Source organism: Sciurus carolinensis, chromosome 18 (assembly GCF_902686445.1).
Source record: "Sciurus carolinensis chromosome 18, mSciCar1.2, whole genome shotgun sequence".
Taxonomy (NCBI): domain Eukaryota; kingdom Metazoa; phylum Chordata; class Mammalia; order Rodentia; family Sciuridae; genus Sciurus; species Sciurus carolinensis.
Window position 1 is genome coordinate 10530879 of NC_062230.1, and position 17922 is coordinate 10548800.

General features: G+C 41.0%; 1 protein-coding gene across 1 annotated transcript in view; it reads right to left on the reverse strand.

The window, feature by feature from the left end:
* Cyth3 (cytohesin 3) overlaps positions 1–16552 on the reverse strand; it is a 110003-nt gene extending 93451 nt beyond the window's left edge. The window contains exon 1 of the mRNA XM_047533503.1: positions 16380–16552. Coding sequence (XP_047389459.1) covers positions 16380–16413 — 34 coding nt within the window. The 5' untranslated portion in view covers positions 16414–16552. The remainder of the gene's footprint in view (positions 1–16379) is intronic.
* Positions 16553–17922: the final 1370 nt, after the last annotated feature.

The following is a 17922-nucleotide window of genomic DNA, read 5'->3' on the forward strand; positions in this document are numbered from 1 at the left end:
TTTCAAGTGATAAGACTGTTCTAAAATTAAATAGTGGTGATGGTTGCACAACTTTGTGATTATACTAAAAATCAGCCAAATGAGAGCTGAAAATGTAGCTCAGTGGTAGGGTACTTGCCTAGGACTGGAAAAAAAAAAATCACTCAATTGTATTATTTAAAAAGGTAACAGTTATGATATGTAAATTATAGTGTTTTTTTCCCCTAGAAATAGGTAAGTACTTTATTACCAAAAAGTCTGAAGGATCATGGTCCCTCATTCCTTAAAATTTCATAAGATCCAAAACTACTACTTCAGGAGTGTGAGGGTCTCAGGTACTACGCAGAGCAGCAAACCAATCATTGATAAATCTGAAAAGAAAGCTAGTTTCTAAGCTGTTGTATATGGGAGTAATAATGGAGTAGAAGAGAGGTAGGGAAGACACATAAGAAATGACTTGAAGGGTTATGAAAACATATCTTTCAGTGGGAGGAAGAAAACAGAAACTTATGAGAACCAAGGAGACATATCCCTCTTACTGTAAAATAGGAAAAGATTCTTCAGAATGCTGTTCATGCTGGCACAGATCCAGCAAGTCTACCAAGGAGAGCGAGTTCCCCTTCCCTTCACTGGTTCGTCAGTGCTTGTCTGCTACATCCATAAAGCATCACCAGCTTGTTTCTCCTATAAAGCTTAAATGGCCTTCAGACATTGAACATTTCTGTGCTAAATAATAATTGTATGTATTACTGACGCCCTGAACCACAGAAATGTAGAAAGAGCAACTAAAAATAGTGTGCAGAGTTTCAAAGAAACCTGCCCCTAAGATTGAATCTGAGAAGAATAACTCAGAAGGTTACTACAGACCACATGATTTCACAGGCAGCACTGATCTCAAATAGCCCCCAAACAGGATGTCTGGCTACAATTAGAAGAAATGTGACCCCCTTAACATTAAAAAAAAAAAAAAAAAAAAAAAAAAAAAAGGAGGAAAGAAAAACAGAGAAAGACAAATGCTTGAGACATACAAGCATGTGAAAATCACTAGTGTTTCAGTCTGGGGATGTAGCTCAGTTGTAGAGCACTTGCCTGGAATGTGTGAGGCCCTGTACTGCAAGAACAAATATAATAAATAAAATAAAAAAGAAAATTCATAATTCATCTTCAGCTACAGGATGACAATTGTACTTGGTCCTCATAGGACACAAAATGAGAAGGTTTTATAGTAATTACACTGAAACAGATACACAAATATAAAATTTGAACAGCTAATTCTGAACTGCTCAATGGTAGCTGCATAAGTATGAGTACTACAGAACAAAATCAAGAGAAACTGACTTCCTTTCACTGATTGTCACTGTCTCTATACCAGTGTGAAAATAAAGGGTATTTTCAAGAATTCTTGCCCCAATTTACAATAGGAGGGTGTGGGTTTTGACAAGTTACTATTTTCTGCCTCCTACTGAACACAGTGTGTTGGCCTCCTCAAGTATAACCTCTGGTTACATGGTGCATACATAACATTAAAAAGGAAAAAGGCCTTCTAGACTAGTCACAAACAAAATCAATACTTCAGAATGGAATTTAATTCAGTCTCTGAAGGGAGACTCCTAGGTCCTCTCACTATTTCTTGAATACTTTTATAGAAAGGCATTTTTTTTTTTCCCACCCTGCCCTTTCCTTCATTGAATTTTCATACAATGAGTTTGCTACAACCATCACCGGATACAAGAACAACAAAAAAGTTACAGCTGGTTCCTGTATCAGTCTCAGCTGCAGTTAATTTCTTTTAAAAAGCCAATAAGAAAGTGTTGAGGGAGGGAAGAAGAAAAAGACTCGTTCCTGTGAGAGTTAAGGCTTGCCCTTTGTCCAAGGATTTGACAGCAAAAGCATCTCTTTTGTATTATGTAACTATAGTTTGTCTTACTAAATTTCCCAGTTCTGAAGTTCATTTCTTTATAAAATCATGGCCAAATATTCAAATAAAATCTTTACTATGTTAAGCCAGATAATAATCACCTCCATATGGGCGTAGGTCTAACAAACCACTGTGTATACTTGTTCCAAGTTCACCCACACACATATTCCATTGACATCTGAGCCGTTTAGTAACTTCTTTTGGTTACCAATTTAATCCACATTTACTGAAGAACAAGGAAAACCAATGTGACTTTGACCTTGAACCAAGTACATGATTTTAACATATTTATATTAAAAATGACATTAGAAAAACCAAAGCATTTATCTCTCTTGCTTAACCAGACCATAGGATTATCGTAATACTAGGCTACAGGTTTGGACTCTTCAAAATAGTGAGGGGGGTACCCTCGAAGACTAAATATAAGATGTAAATCTTAATTAGAGTCCAGATATGTAAGAAAAGCAGCTCTAAAAGATGTTTTTGGAACAACTGGAGAAAGTGGAATTTGGACTATATGTGAAATTATATTATGGACTTATGTTTGGCTGGCTGGTTGTTTTGTAGTGCTGGAACTGAATAGAGAGTTTTGCACATGCTAGGCAAGTGCTCTACCACTGAGCTACATCACCCAGATAATTTTCTTAAGTATGGTAATAGTTATGATTTATAGGAGAATGTCTGTAGGAAACAAGTTAGTGGAGTATTTAAGGGAAAAGTACAATAATGTTTGTTATTTACTTTCAAATGGTTCATTAAAAAAAAAAAAAAAGCCTGCAATTTAAAAATTAAAGAGAGAAACATGAGAAAATTTTATCAATTGATGAGTCTAGGTAAAAAACACATAGGCATTCATTGCACTGTTCTTTCAAATTTCTTATATATTTGAATACTTTCAAAATATAAAGTTGGGGGAGAAAATACACAATAATCATATTGCCAACCACAAGTTTTTCCTAAACATGAATACAACAGTTCTTCTGACTCATTCTGTTTGGTATATACATCTGGGCAGGCAAGGGCTTAATATATTGATGACTGCCATTTTGAATGCCTACAAATTATTTGCAATTTTGATAAATTCTTCACATAAATAATTTTTCACTTGGATTTTAAATGTCCATTTCACACATAAGAAAACTTAAGGAGCTTAAGGAGGGTGAATAACTAACACAAAGTCATAGCTAGAATGACAGAGCTATATATATATACATTTACCTAAAAATTTGTCAATACCAAGTATAACAATCGGGTTCAAATATTTAAAACAAATTTATGTAAGCATGTAGAAAGTGCAGACACATATTCTCCATTACAGTTGACTATTTCTGTCTCCAACCAGAGGAATCATTTAAAATAATCCTCATGGCTGACCTAATAGAGCAAACAAGCAGAAATTCGTAAAATCACAGAGACCAAGAAGGAAAAGGGGCCCTCTCCAACTCAGAAGACTAAGTTACTTAGGAAGAAACAGTTGCATGGTCACTCCAGCATGGTTCATGCCAACAAGACAGTCATGAAGACCAGAGCTAGGGACAGGAAAGGCTGCCTGCCACAGAGATGTAACTGTCCTATGGTTTCAGTCTCTAATCAATGGATAGAACCATCTCTGGAATGAGGGAGGGAGGGCCATGTTAGGAACATTAGGAAGAAGAGCTTCAATATCAAGTCTCATAAACTTAAGAATTTACACTAAAAGACTCCCCTCTCTAACATGTGGGCAAGATGTTCAGGTTAGTATCACCACCCAAGACCAGTCTTAACCCTTTTAACCAGTGAGAGTTGGAATGACCCTGAATGCCAAGAACTTTACAACTCTTTAATTAAGGAAACAGCACACCTTTAAAATTGTACCTGAAATTTCTAGTCACCAATCCAACTGTTTCTTGAGTGCCTGAAACCGAGATAAAACCACTCAAACAAAGCTCCAGAGATTCAGGACTTCTGTTAAGAGTTGTTCTCATTCCAAAGGGAGTTGGCTAACCATGGGTTAAGGCAGAAGACACCAAGGACACAGTCCCAAATTTGAAATCCCAGGCAGGGCCTGCACCAAACCTCAAGATGGATGAAGAACTGGAATAGATTTCTCTCTGAAGAATGAAATTCTCTCTCTCTCTTTGTTTAAATCTACCTCAAACCTTTATAGGCAAATAGAAAATGATTAAATAAGTCTTAGTTGAGAACTAGTGAAAACACTCTTGAAATAGACGGTCTTTGTCTTAGATGTGAGACAGTCTGCTCTTCACCAGGATCATAATACTTGACAGGAAAACAAAGAGAAGACTCCAAACTCCTCTACTCTGAGGGGGAAAGGGGGTGAGGAGTGGAGGCAATATGAAAAATAACAGACACAAATACTAAAACCAAATGTCAAGCACTAAAAGCAGCAAAAACCCAGGGGAAATATCTCAGTTTATGTTCTTTCCAGATTTAAAAAAAAAAAATTCATCATGTTCTGCATGTCTAGCCAAATTACTGGGCACTTATGAGACAGAACAACTACCAAGGAGAGCCAATGAGGGCAGGACATACAGCATACATTCCAGAATCTGCTCTTCTGTCTGTTGCCATCAGGTGCAAAAGCCCTGGAACAAGGTTTGAGAGCAAGAGAGAAAGTATATGAAGACCAGTCTGACCCACAGAGCAAAGAAGGCACTGACTTTCTTTGTGAAAACAGAAAGATTTAGTAACCACTTGTCTACAATACAACTTAGCCACTATTTTAATTGAAAAAAGCTAAGTTTTAGAAGCATGTTACTTTGGGAATCCATCAATAACCTGTGATTCCAGAGAAAAATGCAACATTTTGGAAGAACTATTTGCCTGGTATGAAGATTCTCTTTATATAAGGCAATGAAAGGCATCATTTTATCCTCAAGATGTTTCATACTCTCAGAAATGCAGTCATCCACTGAATCAAAGTCTGCAATCACTCGTCCCCCCACACTTGGGAAATACAGCCTCATCATTGTAATAGGCCAAACATTTGAAAGACACTAAAATCCTCAAATTTTCCCATACTCTAACACAAACAAAAATGAATTCATTTGTCTGATCCGTTTTCTACTCAAAAAAAAATTTTAATCTAATTAGTAGAGACTTGGAAAAGGGCATTCTTGAGCATTTCTTTTATTTCCCTCTGCTAGAACTACAAGGAAGTCCTGTCTTCTAATATAATATCAACTAGCCAATGTCTGCCTCTTATGATCATTGCATTTTTCTAAAATATTTGTTAAAAATAAATGTAGTCATAAAGCTTTCAAATAAAGTGTAGAATTTAAGTGTATGAAAATTATTCATATATATTTTATGCAGTGGGAAAAAGTGTTCATCTCAAAAATAGAACCTAGCTCAATTCTTAAAATGATAATGAATATTTATAGAAAAGATGTTTCTCTCTGCACTTGATGGTGATGAGAGCCTTACTGAGTGGCTGAGAGAATGAAAACTGCAGCTACTACAGCCAGCATTGGCACAGATGTCTTTGGCCCCAAGGTACAGTACATTCTGCTCCAGTAAACAAGGGTATTTACTGCCCCACATTCAGGAAATGTGGAGACAGAGAGACTCTTGGGTGGGTTAACTTCAGCAACAACATCAAGAACCCAGCTGATCAACCTTAAGTGTGGTGGGCTTAGAATTCCAAGGACTGAGGGATATCATGAATGAAGCTGGCAACCCATCCAGCCCAACACAGTCTAATATAAGAAAGGAACTGTCTCTTCTTTGTGTATTTATTGAAGGAGGAAGAATTTCTCCAAGAAACCTCCCTGAAAATGGTATTTCACACTGGCAAGAACTGGGTTACACACCTGCCCCTCCTCTAATCAGTAAGGAAAGAGGGACTACCCAGAATGCTTATACCCTACATGGTAACTAAAGGGTTCCCTTTCCTGATGGATAGATATTCGTCCACTCAAGGTTCTATAAGCGAGGAAGAAAACAGGATGGATTTGCAATAGGGGACCATTAGTGTCTGGCTATAGAGGGATAAAATATAGCCAGTAACATGACCACAACCATGGCAGTGGGAAATAAACAGGTTGAATCAATCCTTCCTTTGCCTCCAAATATCTTGATCCCATTTATAGATTTCATATCAATGGACTGTTATTTAAGTTTCATTTTATAAAAAGGAAAAAATATTTTAAAAAAAATTATATTGATCACCCTCAAACTTATATCAAATCAAGTATAGAAATAACTAGTTACTGCTTAATGAACCCTCCCTATTATCAAAACTGTGGTTTTTAAAGAACTCCAAAATGTGAAATAATAAATGTTAACCCAGATGTTCACTAAAAAAAATGAAAACAAGATTGTTTTTACTTCATAGCAACGAAATAGGTCACACCATTTCCTCCTTCAGAGAATTCTCAGAGGACCCTCCAGCTCCACTCAAAGAGCATGTGTTTCATATGTGTCTGTCCACAGAAAAAGGAAATGCTGCTGTCCAAAATAAACGAGAATATTATGTGTTCCCATGAAAGTGAATTAGAAAATCGCAGTAAGGGCTATGTCCACACATTGCCAAACATCTGGATGAAAACTAGGGATGGGGGGGAAATCACTAATTACCTAGACATTGGGAAATACTTTTCAATCATCATCAAAATGCTTGGTTTACCAAAAATTAGTCCAGTAACTAACAATAACCCTACTAAGAATTTAAGAACTTCATTTTTTCCTATTTGAACAGTGCTCCTGGAGACCTTACTGAGAACTAAGTCAGTGAAAAGTAAATTTACTCTGTGAAAGTAAATTACAAAATCTTCTTAGGCCAACTGAACTGACTCAGGGGAGTCTCTTCTAATATGTACATATATTGAAAGATATTTATCTGAAATAAATGCTTACTGAATTGTCTCCATCCAAATTATAAAACACTTCAGGATGTCAAGTCTACTCTATCATGTCACTTGGGAAACTGACATTAACTACAAAGTTATAAATTGATTTATGTCAAAAAGTCAGAATGGAGAGAGATAAATTCACTACTCCTCATTAAATGATTTATTATTTCCCCATGAGTTCAAAATATTTAACACATCTTAAGCAGCTTTTAGGGTACTTTGATAAAAAACTATTTTAAATTTCATTTCACTGAGTTTCAGTAGTCCCTATATTACTGACAAAACTGCTTCCTAAAGGACCTGCCAATAATTCTTAAAATCTACCTTCTCTTAAAGTTACTTAGACTGAAAGTGTGAGCATGAAACAACACTATTACATACTTCATACAAATTATCATTGGTCCTTTAACAAAATGATTCACTTGAGAAATGTTTCCACGTCAAACACACCTTGCAAACACACCTTTTCCTCCCTGGGTTCTGGAGTCCCCTCCATCCTCATCACAGGTCAAACTTCTATTAAAGCAGCAGACCTACACAACCAGCGACCAGCTACTCCACTGGATACGAACTTTGTTGGGGTGGGGGTACCAGGGATAGAACCCAGGACCCATGCTGGATATGCACACTGCCAGAGTTACATTCCCCACACACACCCTTTTTGGTTTTCTTCCCCCTGAGACAGCGTCTTGCTAAATTGCCCAGGCTAGTCTTACACTTTCGAACCTCCTGTCTCAGCGCCCCAAGTAGCTGGGATTATAGGTGTGCACCACTGTGTTCAGCAGACAAGTCAAATTTAAATACTAAAACTGAACTCCTGAGATTCTTCTTCCTGTAAAAGTTGAATTCATTACAATCCTATGGAACCCTGAGTTCTACAGACCAAGAACAACTGCCAAGTACAACTAGAAAAGCTAACAAATAATAAGAAACAACTGTTTGAAGGCATAAGAGAACTATCCATGCACTGAGGACTGAGGAGCCAGCATCCCAGAGAAAGGAATGCAGAGGCCAGCCCAATCATGGGAGCCACTCTTCTCCTTGAGGTACTTGCCAATTCAACAGCAGCTGAGGGGCCAAAACACTAAAAAGAAAAGTGACTGAGAATGTCCCCAGAATCACCATCAGCATTAAGGGAAGAACAAAAATTAAGAGTTTAAGGGATGCCAAGTTCAGAGGACTTGCTAAACACCCAGGCTGTCCTTTGGGCCCACAGAAGGAGGCTCTACCCTAGGAGAACGGCAAATCAGAAGTTGACCCCATCCTCACCTTTTAAGATGATATTCCCTCACCTTGCCAGGGCCTCTACTAAGGAAGATAGTCAGAATGTCAATTTATATCCATTTATATCATGTGACTAAAAATCAAAGGTAAATAGACAACAGAAACATGCTCTCAGGGCATCTAAATATAGAAGTTATCAGACACAAACTTTATACTACTACTAGTATAATAAGAAATCAGTTGACACAATGAAAATTCAGCAGAAAACTGAAATCTAGCAGAGAATAAAGAAAATTGAAAAAGTAATGAAATTAAGAAACTCAATAGAAGGATTTAACAGTAATTAGAGCTGAAGAAAAAACTGATGCAGTGGAATATAGTTCCAAAGAAAATACAAAGAGAGCACAAAGAAACAAAAGGGACAATGAGCATGAAAAAATGGACACGTATGACATGATCTAGAGAACATGTTAAGACATGTAGTTAGAGTCCCAGGAGGAGAGGGGAGAGGGAATGCAGAAGAGTAAGTGAATAACTACCGATCAAGCATTCTCCAAACCTAACTGACGATCGAACCTGTCACAGCCCCACCAAAGAGAACACTACTAATCCAAGCAGGATAGATTCAGCAAAAACACATCACAGTAACAGCCGAAAACCAAAGGCAAAGAGACAATCTTTCAAGCACATAGGAGAGTGGGAAGGAACAATAAACTTCAAAGTGCAACAATAAGACTGACATGGCTGATTTCTCCACAAAGCAATGGGATCCAGGAAGCAATGAATGATCCCCCGAATTACTGAAGAACTTAATTTGATACCTACAATGGTATGCTTGAAAATATCCTGCTAAAGTGGAGACCAGGGCCTGGGGCTGTAGCTCAGTGTAGAGCACTTGCCTAGCAGTATGTGAGTGTACTGGGTTCAATCCTCGCACCACACAAAAATAAGGAAATAAATGAAGATACTGTGTCCATCAACAACTAAAAAAAAAAAAAAAAAAAAAAAAAAAAAAAATTTTGTTTTAAAGAGTAGTGCATTAAAGTTTTAAAAAAAGTAGAGGCCAAGATGTTTTTGATTTTAAAAAAAAATGAACCCTCGAATGTTTTTCTCCTTCTCACTGAGCAGCACCCCACCTACCTAGTCACACAAGCCAGAAACCCCAAATCATCTTTGACTCCTGCAGTTCCTGCACCTCGACCTCCCCAAGTTGTCCACATCCATTTGATTGTCCAAAATGTCTCATCACATAAGCAATAAAATTAAAGCAACACATCATTTCTTACTCATGAGAGCAGCAAACCTTTAACAATCTGACAAACACCAAGTGTTGATTAGAATGCTGAGAATGCTGGGAAATAAAGACACTACTCACGCAGCTCCTAATGAGAAAGCATCTGTCAGAATCTAGGAAAACTGAAAGCAGCCTAAAACCCATGCCTGCAATTCTGGCAATACACTCTAAACTCTCACACATTTGTAAAAGGAGACAAGCCTGCGAAGCTCATCTCAGAATTAGTTATATAACATCAATATAAAATTAAACATAAGCCTGCAGAGTGATGCACACCTGTAATTCCTGACCCCAAACTTAAATTATATTAAGAACTAGTCCTCGACAGTATGCAGTGGCACACACCTATAATCCCAGCAACCTGGGAGGCCAAGGAAGGAGGATCACAAATTCAAGGCCAGCCTGAGCAACCTAGTGAGACTTTAAGCAACCTAGCTAGAACATATCTTAAAAAAGAAAAAAAAAAAAAGACTGGGATGCAGCTCAGTGTTAAAGCGCCCCTGGTTCATCCCAGTACAAAAAGTAAAAGAAAGAAATAAGGTCTATACATCATTACATAGATATCTCACATGCAATCTGCAAAATATTATATAGAGTATATCAGTTTATAATATTAAACAAACCAAAAAGAGACCTATATATTGTTTATGGATACATACACACATCTCTTTAAAAGTATGAAAAATACACCAGAGAGCCTCACAGCAAATCCATAATGGCTGCCACTAGGAATACAAAAGGAAAGAAAAGAACAGGACTGGGGTTGCTACACAGTGTGACTTCAACTTCATTCAGTAGTTATTAAAAATATTAACTGAAGACCTACGTTACAACAAACAGTGTTTTTAGGTCCTTAGAGATTCAGCAGTAATAAAAACAGAAAACATTCTTGCTTCCATAGACTTTCATCTGAGGAAAAGAAACAATGAAAAAAAAAAGTAATAGCAAGTGGTGATAAGTGCTAAGAAGGAAAATAGAGCTGGGAAAAGGGGAAGAGTGACTTGAAGTGCTGTTTTAGAACACCTGGCTGAGAGATGCATTCTGTCATGTATAAGTATAGAACAAATAAAAAAAAAAAAAAGAAAGAAAAGACAGCCTGGTGAGGAAGACCTCTGTGCTAAGGAACAACGTGAGCAGAAACCCAACTAAGCAGGGAAGTGCCACATGCAGCAGAGTAAGGGGAAAATGCTGCAGGGGCCCCGCTAGTTCAAGGGGCACCGTGACAGGGGTGCACCTTGGAAGTGCACACCAGCGACAAGGAGACCAGCGAAAGTGACTGGAGTGGAAGGGGGAGAAGTGGGATGGGAAATGCCAAGACAGCAGGGGAGAAGGGGTGGGAGGAAGGAGAAAGGGCAGAAGGAAGGACAGTCCCAAGGTAAGAATGTTTTTAAAAATATTTTTAAAGAATTTTTTTTAACAACAACAACAAACAACAACAACAAAAAAGATTTGTGAGAGACCATACAACGGCCCACATGCTTAAAATATTTACTACCTGCTACTTTTACAGAAAGAGCTTGCAGTCCCCTGGTTTGGAGTATGCCAGTCACAGCTCAAGGGAGGATAGGATCCAACAAGATGAGGAGGGCAGACTGGAAAAGCGTCACACAGGACTCTGGCTTGCAGGATAATGAGGATGACAGCAGGAGAACCGTTAGAAAGGTTAAGGCACAAGAGGTGAAAGACAGCACCAAAATTTTGACCTGAGCAACTGAAAGGAGGACACTGCCATATACTGAGATGGAGGGTCTTATCTGTAGTGCTTTAGTTTATTAAAAGAAAAAAACCAGGAAGATTTAAACCAATGACATGTTACTAATAGTTATTATTATACTAATTCTGAGTAATAGGACCATTAGTGTTTGTCTCTTATTTTTAACTTTGGGGGGCGTTTGGGTTTGCTTTTTGGGGGACTTTTTGTTTTGTTTTTGGTACAGGGGATTGAACCCAGGGGTACTTAACCACTGAGTCACATCCCCGGCCCTTTTATTTTTCATTTTGAGAAAGGGTCTCACTAAGTTGTTTAGGGCCTCACTAAGTTGCTGAGGCTGGTGTTTAACTTTCAATTCTCCTGCCTCAGCCTCCTGAGTTGCTGGGGTTACAGGTGTGTGCTAACCGCCCAGCCTGGTATGTTTTCACAGACTTGTTTTTTCGTGTCCCTCCCCTACGTTCACCACTACTATCCTAACGCACAGGCCCTCTGTAACTTTCACCTGATTCGATGCAACTGCTTCCTCATTGGGGTCCCAAGTCCTACCTCTTCCTCCTCCAATCCAGGAGTCTAGAATATCCTTTTTGGTGGGGCTGGGGAGATAGCTCAGTTGGTAGAGTGCTTGCCTTGCAAGCACAAGGCCCTGGGTTCGAACCCCAGCACTGCAAAAAAAAAAAAAAAAAAAAAGGTTGGGTGGGGGCTGGAGATGTAATACCAAAGTCTTGGGTTTGTGCAGGAATTTATTTGTTTATTCCCACCACAAATAAATAAAGACAGGATGGAGTTTGAATTGTAGCTCCACCACTTTCTGAGAAATTCGCTTAGCTTCCCTGTGCCTCCATTTTCCTATCTGTAAATGTTGGTAATAGTTGGAAAGTAAATAATTAAGATATGTAAAGCATACAGGAAGAACCTGACAGAGAGCATTAAGTAAATATTAGCTAAAATTACTGAAACATAAATCCAATGTCATGCCCCTGTTTAAAATCCTTCAGTGATTTCATTCACTTAGAATAAAGTCTGCACTCTTTACCTGCCAAACAGCCAATATCTCCCCCTTCACCTCTCTATTTAAGCCCACACTCAGCTCTAGCCAGCTCAGTGCCTTTCCTTCTGCTGGGCCACTATCCTACAAGCTGCCCCAGAAGGAGATTTCCTCAAAGAGGCTGTCCCAACACCTTGACCACCCCAGGCCCCAACTCTAACCCAACCCCTTGTCCTCAACCTTTGATTTCCTTGAACACATTTAGTATAATTTGCAATTATTTTATATACTTGCATAGTTTTTTTGCCCATGTCCCCATATAAACATAAGTTCCAGGAAAGGAAATTCATCTACCTTATTGACCACTTAGTGAAGATAGACAAACCTTTTGTAATGTCAAGAAATAAAAAGGCATATAGTGAAAAATTTCCTCTCCACCTATCTTCCCCATCACCTCTCCAAACAGGTAACCATTGTTCTTAGTTCCTTGTTTAACCTTACAGATAATTTTCATGTGTATTTTGGAGATCTTTCTGTATCAATTCACAAAGAGTTTCCTGATTCCTTTCTATAACTTCACAACTTCATTCACCATCTAGGCATGTTATTTATCTGATCATTTTCTGCTGATGGACAAACAAAGCAACGGAAAATTTTGTGCCTATGTTATCTCACATGTGCACATACATATCTGCAGGTTGAATTCCTAGAACTGGCATTGCTGGGTCAAAGGACTTCTATACTTGCAATCCACACAGTATAGAACCCAATGGTAGCTCTACCACGGTCTACACCCAAGCCCAGCTACACTTGTAGTTTTATACTGGTCCAGTATATATTGGGGACTACCCAGAGAAACAGCCATCCCTTTAAGGTCTGAAACTGAGGGAATTTAATATAAGGAGTTGGTTACATATGTCAATCTTGCTGGAGATCAGCAAGAGCAAGAAGATACTCCCACCTCTTGGCTGCAGGGTAGACAGGAAGAGGTATTTCCAAAGCTCAGGTGCTGGGGACAAAGGACAAGACAGCTGCAGAGACACTGTCTGGGGCAGTAGGAGGGGAAGAGAAACAAAACAACCTGGTTTCCCTCTTCCTCTTGCCATCCAATCTCCCACCAGCGGCTTCCCATCGGCCAAACCCAGTTGGAGGGCAGGTGACCAAGGACCAAGGAAATGTTGCCTGTGGGGGTGAGTCCCTCTGCAGGGGAAAAGGCAAGAAATGGATTTAAGCCAGTGGGACACAGGGTATATTAATCCTCCTTGAGGCCATGACTAATTTACACTCCTACAAGCAAATGCTATGAACGTCTTGCCAACATTCTGCTTCCAAACTTGGGGGTTATCACTTGTCTGACAGATGAAGGTAGAATCTCAATCTTGTCTTAATATATATTTATTTTAATGAGTGAGGCTGAGTGTCACAGACTCAATCCTCATCTATACTGATGGGAGTAAGGGGGAACAGGAAGAGGAACCAATTAAAGTTAATTCACCTCATCTGCCATGGATGGTCCATTCAGGAACCGGCAATCAGACAGATGATGGCAATGAGCCAAACTAGCTAGCCAGTCACCTACCAAGTAGAGACATATCCCAAGAACTCTTCTAGAAAAAGCAAAGGGCAACGAGTGCCAAAAGAATTAAAAATACCTTAACTACACTCTGCACACATAATAAGGAACAATGTGTTCTTGTAATCTTGTACCCCCAACTGCTCCTCCTTGTAACTGCCTTCCAGCCATTCATGCCACCATCCTCTCCTTATCTTGCATTGAAAGAACAAAGAATTGTATCCTGGACAAAAGTTAAATTATAAAAGCAGCAAATAAGAACAATTCTTACGTCTTTTTACCCAACTAACATATTAACAAAAAAGATCTTTTAAATAATCTTTCGCCTCTGTCATAACTACTGTGTGAATAGATTATTTACCTCATTTAAACAAGCTGAAACTGACTCCCCAGACACAGTTCAAAGTTCTTTCCTACACTCTAAAAATATATCAAAAAATGTTATGCTTTACAATCAGCTGGCAACTGAAAATTGTTCCCTGTCAAAGGGATGAACTTCATTTTTAAAACATGAATTTTAAAGCAAAACATTTTTAAAAAATCTAAGTGATGCTAACAGTACAGAACTGTAAAAAGGTATGTTAACTTCAAAACCTCCAACAATCAACAGTTAAATATAAGTACATCAAGTTTATACAATAAGCACTATAAATGACTCATATTTCAAAACTGTGAAAGATTTCATTTGATTCAAAATTACTTATTCTAGGACTGCCAAATATATTCTTAAATGTCTTTCACAATTCAAGGAAGAAAGATTTTGATAAATCAAATCAATAAAGGTTAAAAGTTTGGCAGCACCTAGCACGTTGCCTGGCATTTTAGTAGACAATCAATAAATATCTGTTCATTGTTCAATGTTCCAGTGAGGTGAATTAAATTATACTGTACATTTAAAACATGTGTATGCTTTTTATAAACTGGGTTTCTTTTTCAAACTTGAAAGTAATGTGTGCTTTTTCCAGAAACCTGGAAAATATAAAAACTAAAAAAAAATAATAATAATAATAATATGACCTGTTTTTACATGGTTTGGACAAGGATGTAAAACTGCTTATATTTAATGGTTGGAAATGTTTCCTTCAACAAACTTCCCAAATTTACCTTACATTGAGCATTATTGTTTCCAATATTTTACAATTATAGTGTAATGCACACTGTCACACATCATATATATTTTTGAATTTCAAGGTTGCTTCCCTGTGATATATTCCCAAAAAAGATATTAATAGCCCAAAGATAGTTTTAAGCCTTTTGATACCTAATATTATCCTTTGTTATGGTTCTGGAGAGCTATAAATAGCTGGAGCACACTGGCACATTTTTTTTTCTTTATACCTGCTTTTTACCTTCAAGTCTTCCACATTTCTTTACTCAGAGTCAGAAGCACTTTCCAAACAAAATCGCCAAGCCAACCAGCCTCCTTGACTCTAAGGTCAAATGTTTAAATATTATAGTTGTTTGTGTTATTTTGTAACAAGGGGAAAACTGCTATGCCAAATTGTGATGGGCAAAAAGCAGGGCATCCAGAGGGCATCCATTCCTTAGGAGCCCGCGTCTCCAAACGGCCAGCTCGGCTGTAGGAGGGTTTGCAACTGGGCTCCTTCTTTACACAGCACTCTCCTTCATAAACAACACACCCACTCGGTGCCACAGTGCTACCCCTGGCTTTAACTATGAAAACTGAACTTGCCAAATGCCATGACGGGTGCCAACTTCCCACCAGCCCAGCCGCATCGCTTCTTTCAGCAAAAAGATCTCCTTCTGAGCAGCACTTGAATTCTAGAAGGCACCTTGATTAACCACTTTATCCTGAAGCCTTCAATACTGCTGATTCTTACAGGCAGCTGCTCCGGCAGCCTGTAATTAAGATTTTCTAAACACTCCCTTATTACATGGGGTTCTGATGATTCGGTCTGTCAGCAAAAAGGAGATCGTTCGCCAAAGGACAGAGCGCCTCAACTTGGGGTGTTCCTGTGAAAATAGGGGTATGAACCCTTTGCTTGCCCAAATCAAATGACCCACTCCCTATCCGGCGAGGCACGTTCCTCAGTGTTAAAACCTGATTCACGGCATGACACGACAGGAATGTGTATTCCACTGAATAATTTACAGCAAACACGACTCTTCCCGCAAGAGGAAACTGAATGTCGGACGCACAGGCAGGGCCGCGCCGGGCACCCGCACGAACCCCTCGGGAAAGGCGTCCTGCAGCCCTGACCTCGGGCTCGCCTGGCGCCCACCCTCCGTGACCCCGACCCGTTTTTCTGCTTCCTCCGTAACCTCTGCTGTCTCAGAAGATGCGTGCCCAGACCTGGACTGGCGCTGCCCCCTCCCGCTCGAGCGGTTCCCAGAGCCCACTTCTGATCCACAGCCAGGAAGACGGTCCCGATTTCCAACCTCGTCCCCTCCCTCCCGGACCCCGGAGGAACCCCGATTAAAAACTTTCCCCTCCCGGGTTCCCACCCGCTCGCCCGCTCCCACCACCTGGGAGAAGCTGCTGCCAGGGGTCGTCCAACACCGCTCCCGAGGGCGTGGACGCCCTTGGCGACAACACGCGGGGAAGGTCGCCCCGCAAGGTCCCCGCCCCACAGGGCGACCCGCTCTCCTCCGCGGAGACCCCGGCCCGTGGCCACCGGCCTGGCACCCGGACGCTCGCGTGCGCTGGGCGGCGACCCCTCCGCGGTCCGCCCCTCCCCGGGCCCGAGCCACCGCCTCGCCCAGTCCCCGCGCGCCTCAGGCCTCCGCGGTCGCCAGCCCGCAGCGACGCTGCCGGGACGCGTCTCCTCAGGCGACCCCGGCCCCAGGCCGCCGGCGGGCCGGCCACACCTCCGACACTCACCGCCGCCGCCCTCGCCGCCGCCGTCTTCGTCCATCTTAAGGCCACTCCCGCGGCCGGCGAGCCCAGGGCGGGCGGGCTAGGAGCCGTGGCGTGGGGCGCCGCAGAGCGAGCGCGCGGGTGGACAGGCGGCTCCACAGCGCGCGGCCCGGGTCGCCGGCGGGCCTCCTCGGGCCGGGCGGGGCTCGCCGCTCGGCGCGCCGTCACGTGACTCAGGCCCGCCCCCCGGTCGCGGTGGGCGGGGTCCGAAGTGGCGGCCCCGCCCGCGGGAACACGCCCGGCCCGGGTGCTTCTGGATGACTGAGACCTGAGACCCTCAGGCGCAGACCCCCAGCGCACGGCTCGAGACCCCTTCACCCCAGCCCTCCCGCAGCCTGGAGGCGAATGTAGGGTCCCAGACGAGGGGACGTCCCACTCTACAAAACCCGGTGGCCGGGTGTCCAACTCGCACGTGCACTCGGGGAAGAAAAGATCTAGGAATGAAAGCATTGAGAAGTCAGACCTTGCCCCTCCTGCCCTAGGACCTGTCATGGAACTGATGACAGCCTTTCTGCTTTTTGAAATATAATGGAACCTCTCCTCCTTTTTCTGACGATGGGTGCATCTTTAAATTAACAAAGTTAATAACAAAGATTTATAAATGAATGTTGTCATGAGGTAGGAACCGAATCCCAGTCCAGCACACCTGGGGTGCAGCCCTCCGAGGGCTTTAATAGGGGTTGGCCAGACTGGCGTCAGATGCCCTTGGAGTTTAGCGCCAGTCTCCCCTGGATTACTGCCAGCTGCCCTGGATTTATGATGCAGAAGGAGCTCTGAATTCAATTTCACGTGGGCATAGCCAGGAGCTGGGCGGAAGGCTTAGCTCCCCCCTCCCCCACCCCGTTCCAAATCTATGGATTGCCTTTCTCTGATATCTCGTTTCCAGTAATTCTTCCTGAAGCATTGAATGTGGGCCCTTCCAAGCCTTCTGCTCGAACAAAATTGCATTAAAGAAAAGCAAACATTGTAATGGAGGAGATAGTTCATCTCTAATAGAATTTTCCAGCAACTGTTTTATATTTACAAATTGCCCATTGAATCAAAGGATCCTTCTGCCATCATCTATCAAAGCAGACAGTTTTCACCTTTTTGTTCAAAGTCATGGGTTGATTCCAAAGAGTTCAATTTCCTAATAACCTCGAGAATTAAACATCCAGCATTCTGGTGCTTCCTAAGCTGTGGGGACACTTCTTAGATAAGATGTTTGACAGTTTGTGTGACAAAGATGCAACAGGAAAAGGATTTGGGAGTCAGGAGACATATGTCCAAGTCCCAACCCACAGATGTGGCTTCCTGATCTTGTTTCTGTCAGCTTTGTTATCTAGAGATAACAGCATCATTACTGAGAAAAAAAGACAGCAGACTTTGAACCTGATAATGTGCTATATAGAGCTTTGAACTCAAAGATATTATCAATTATAAATGCTTTTCAATGTCAGTTCCTAATTCTTTGGTCTCCTTACAGTGTAATCTATAGATACTTCTCTCCAAGTCTGAATCCAAAAAT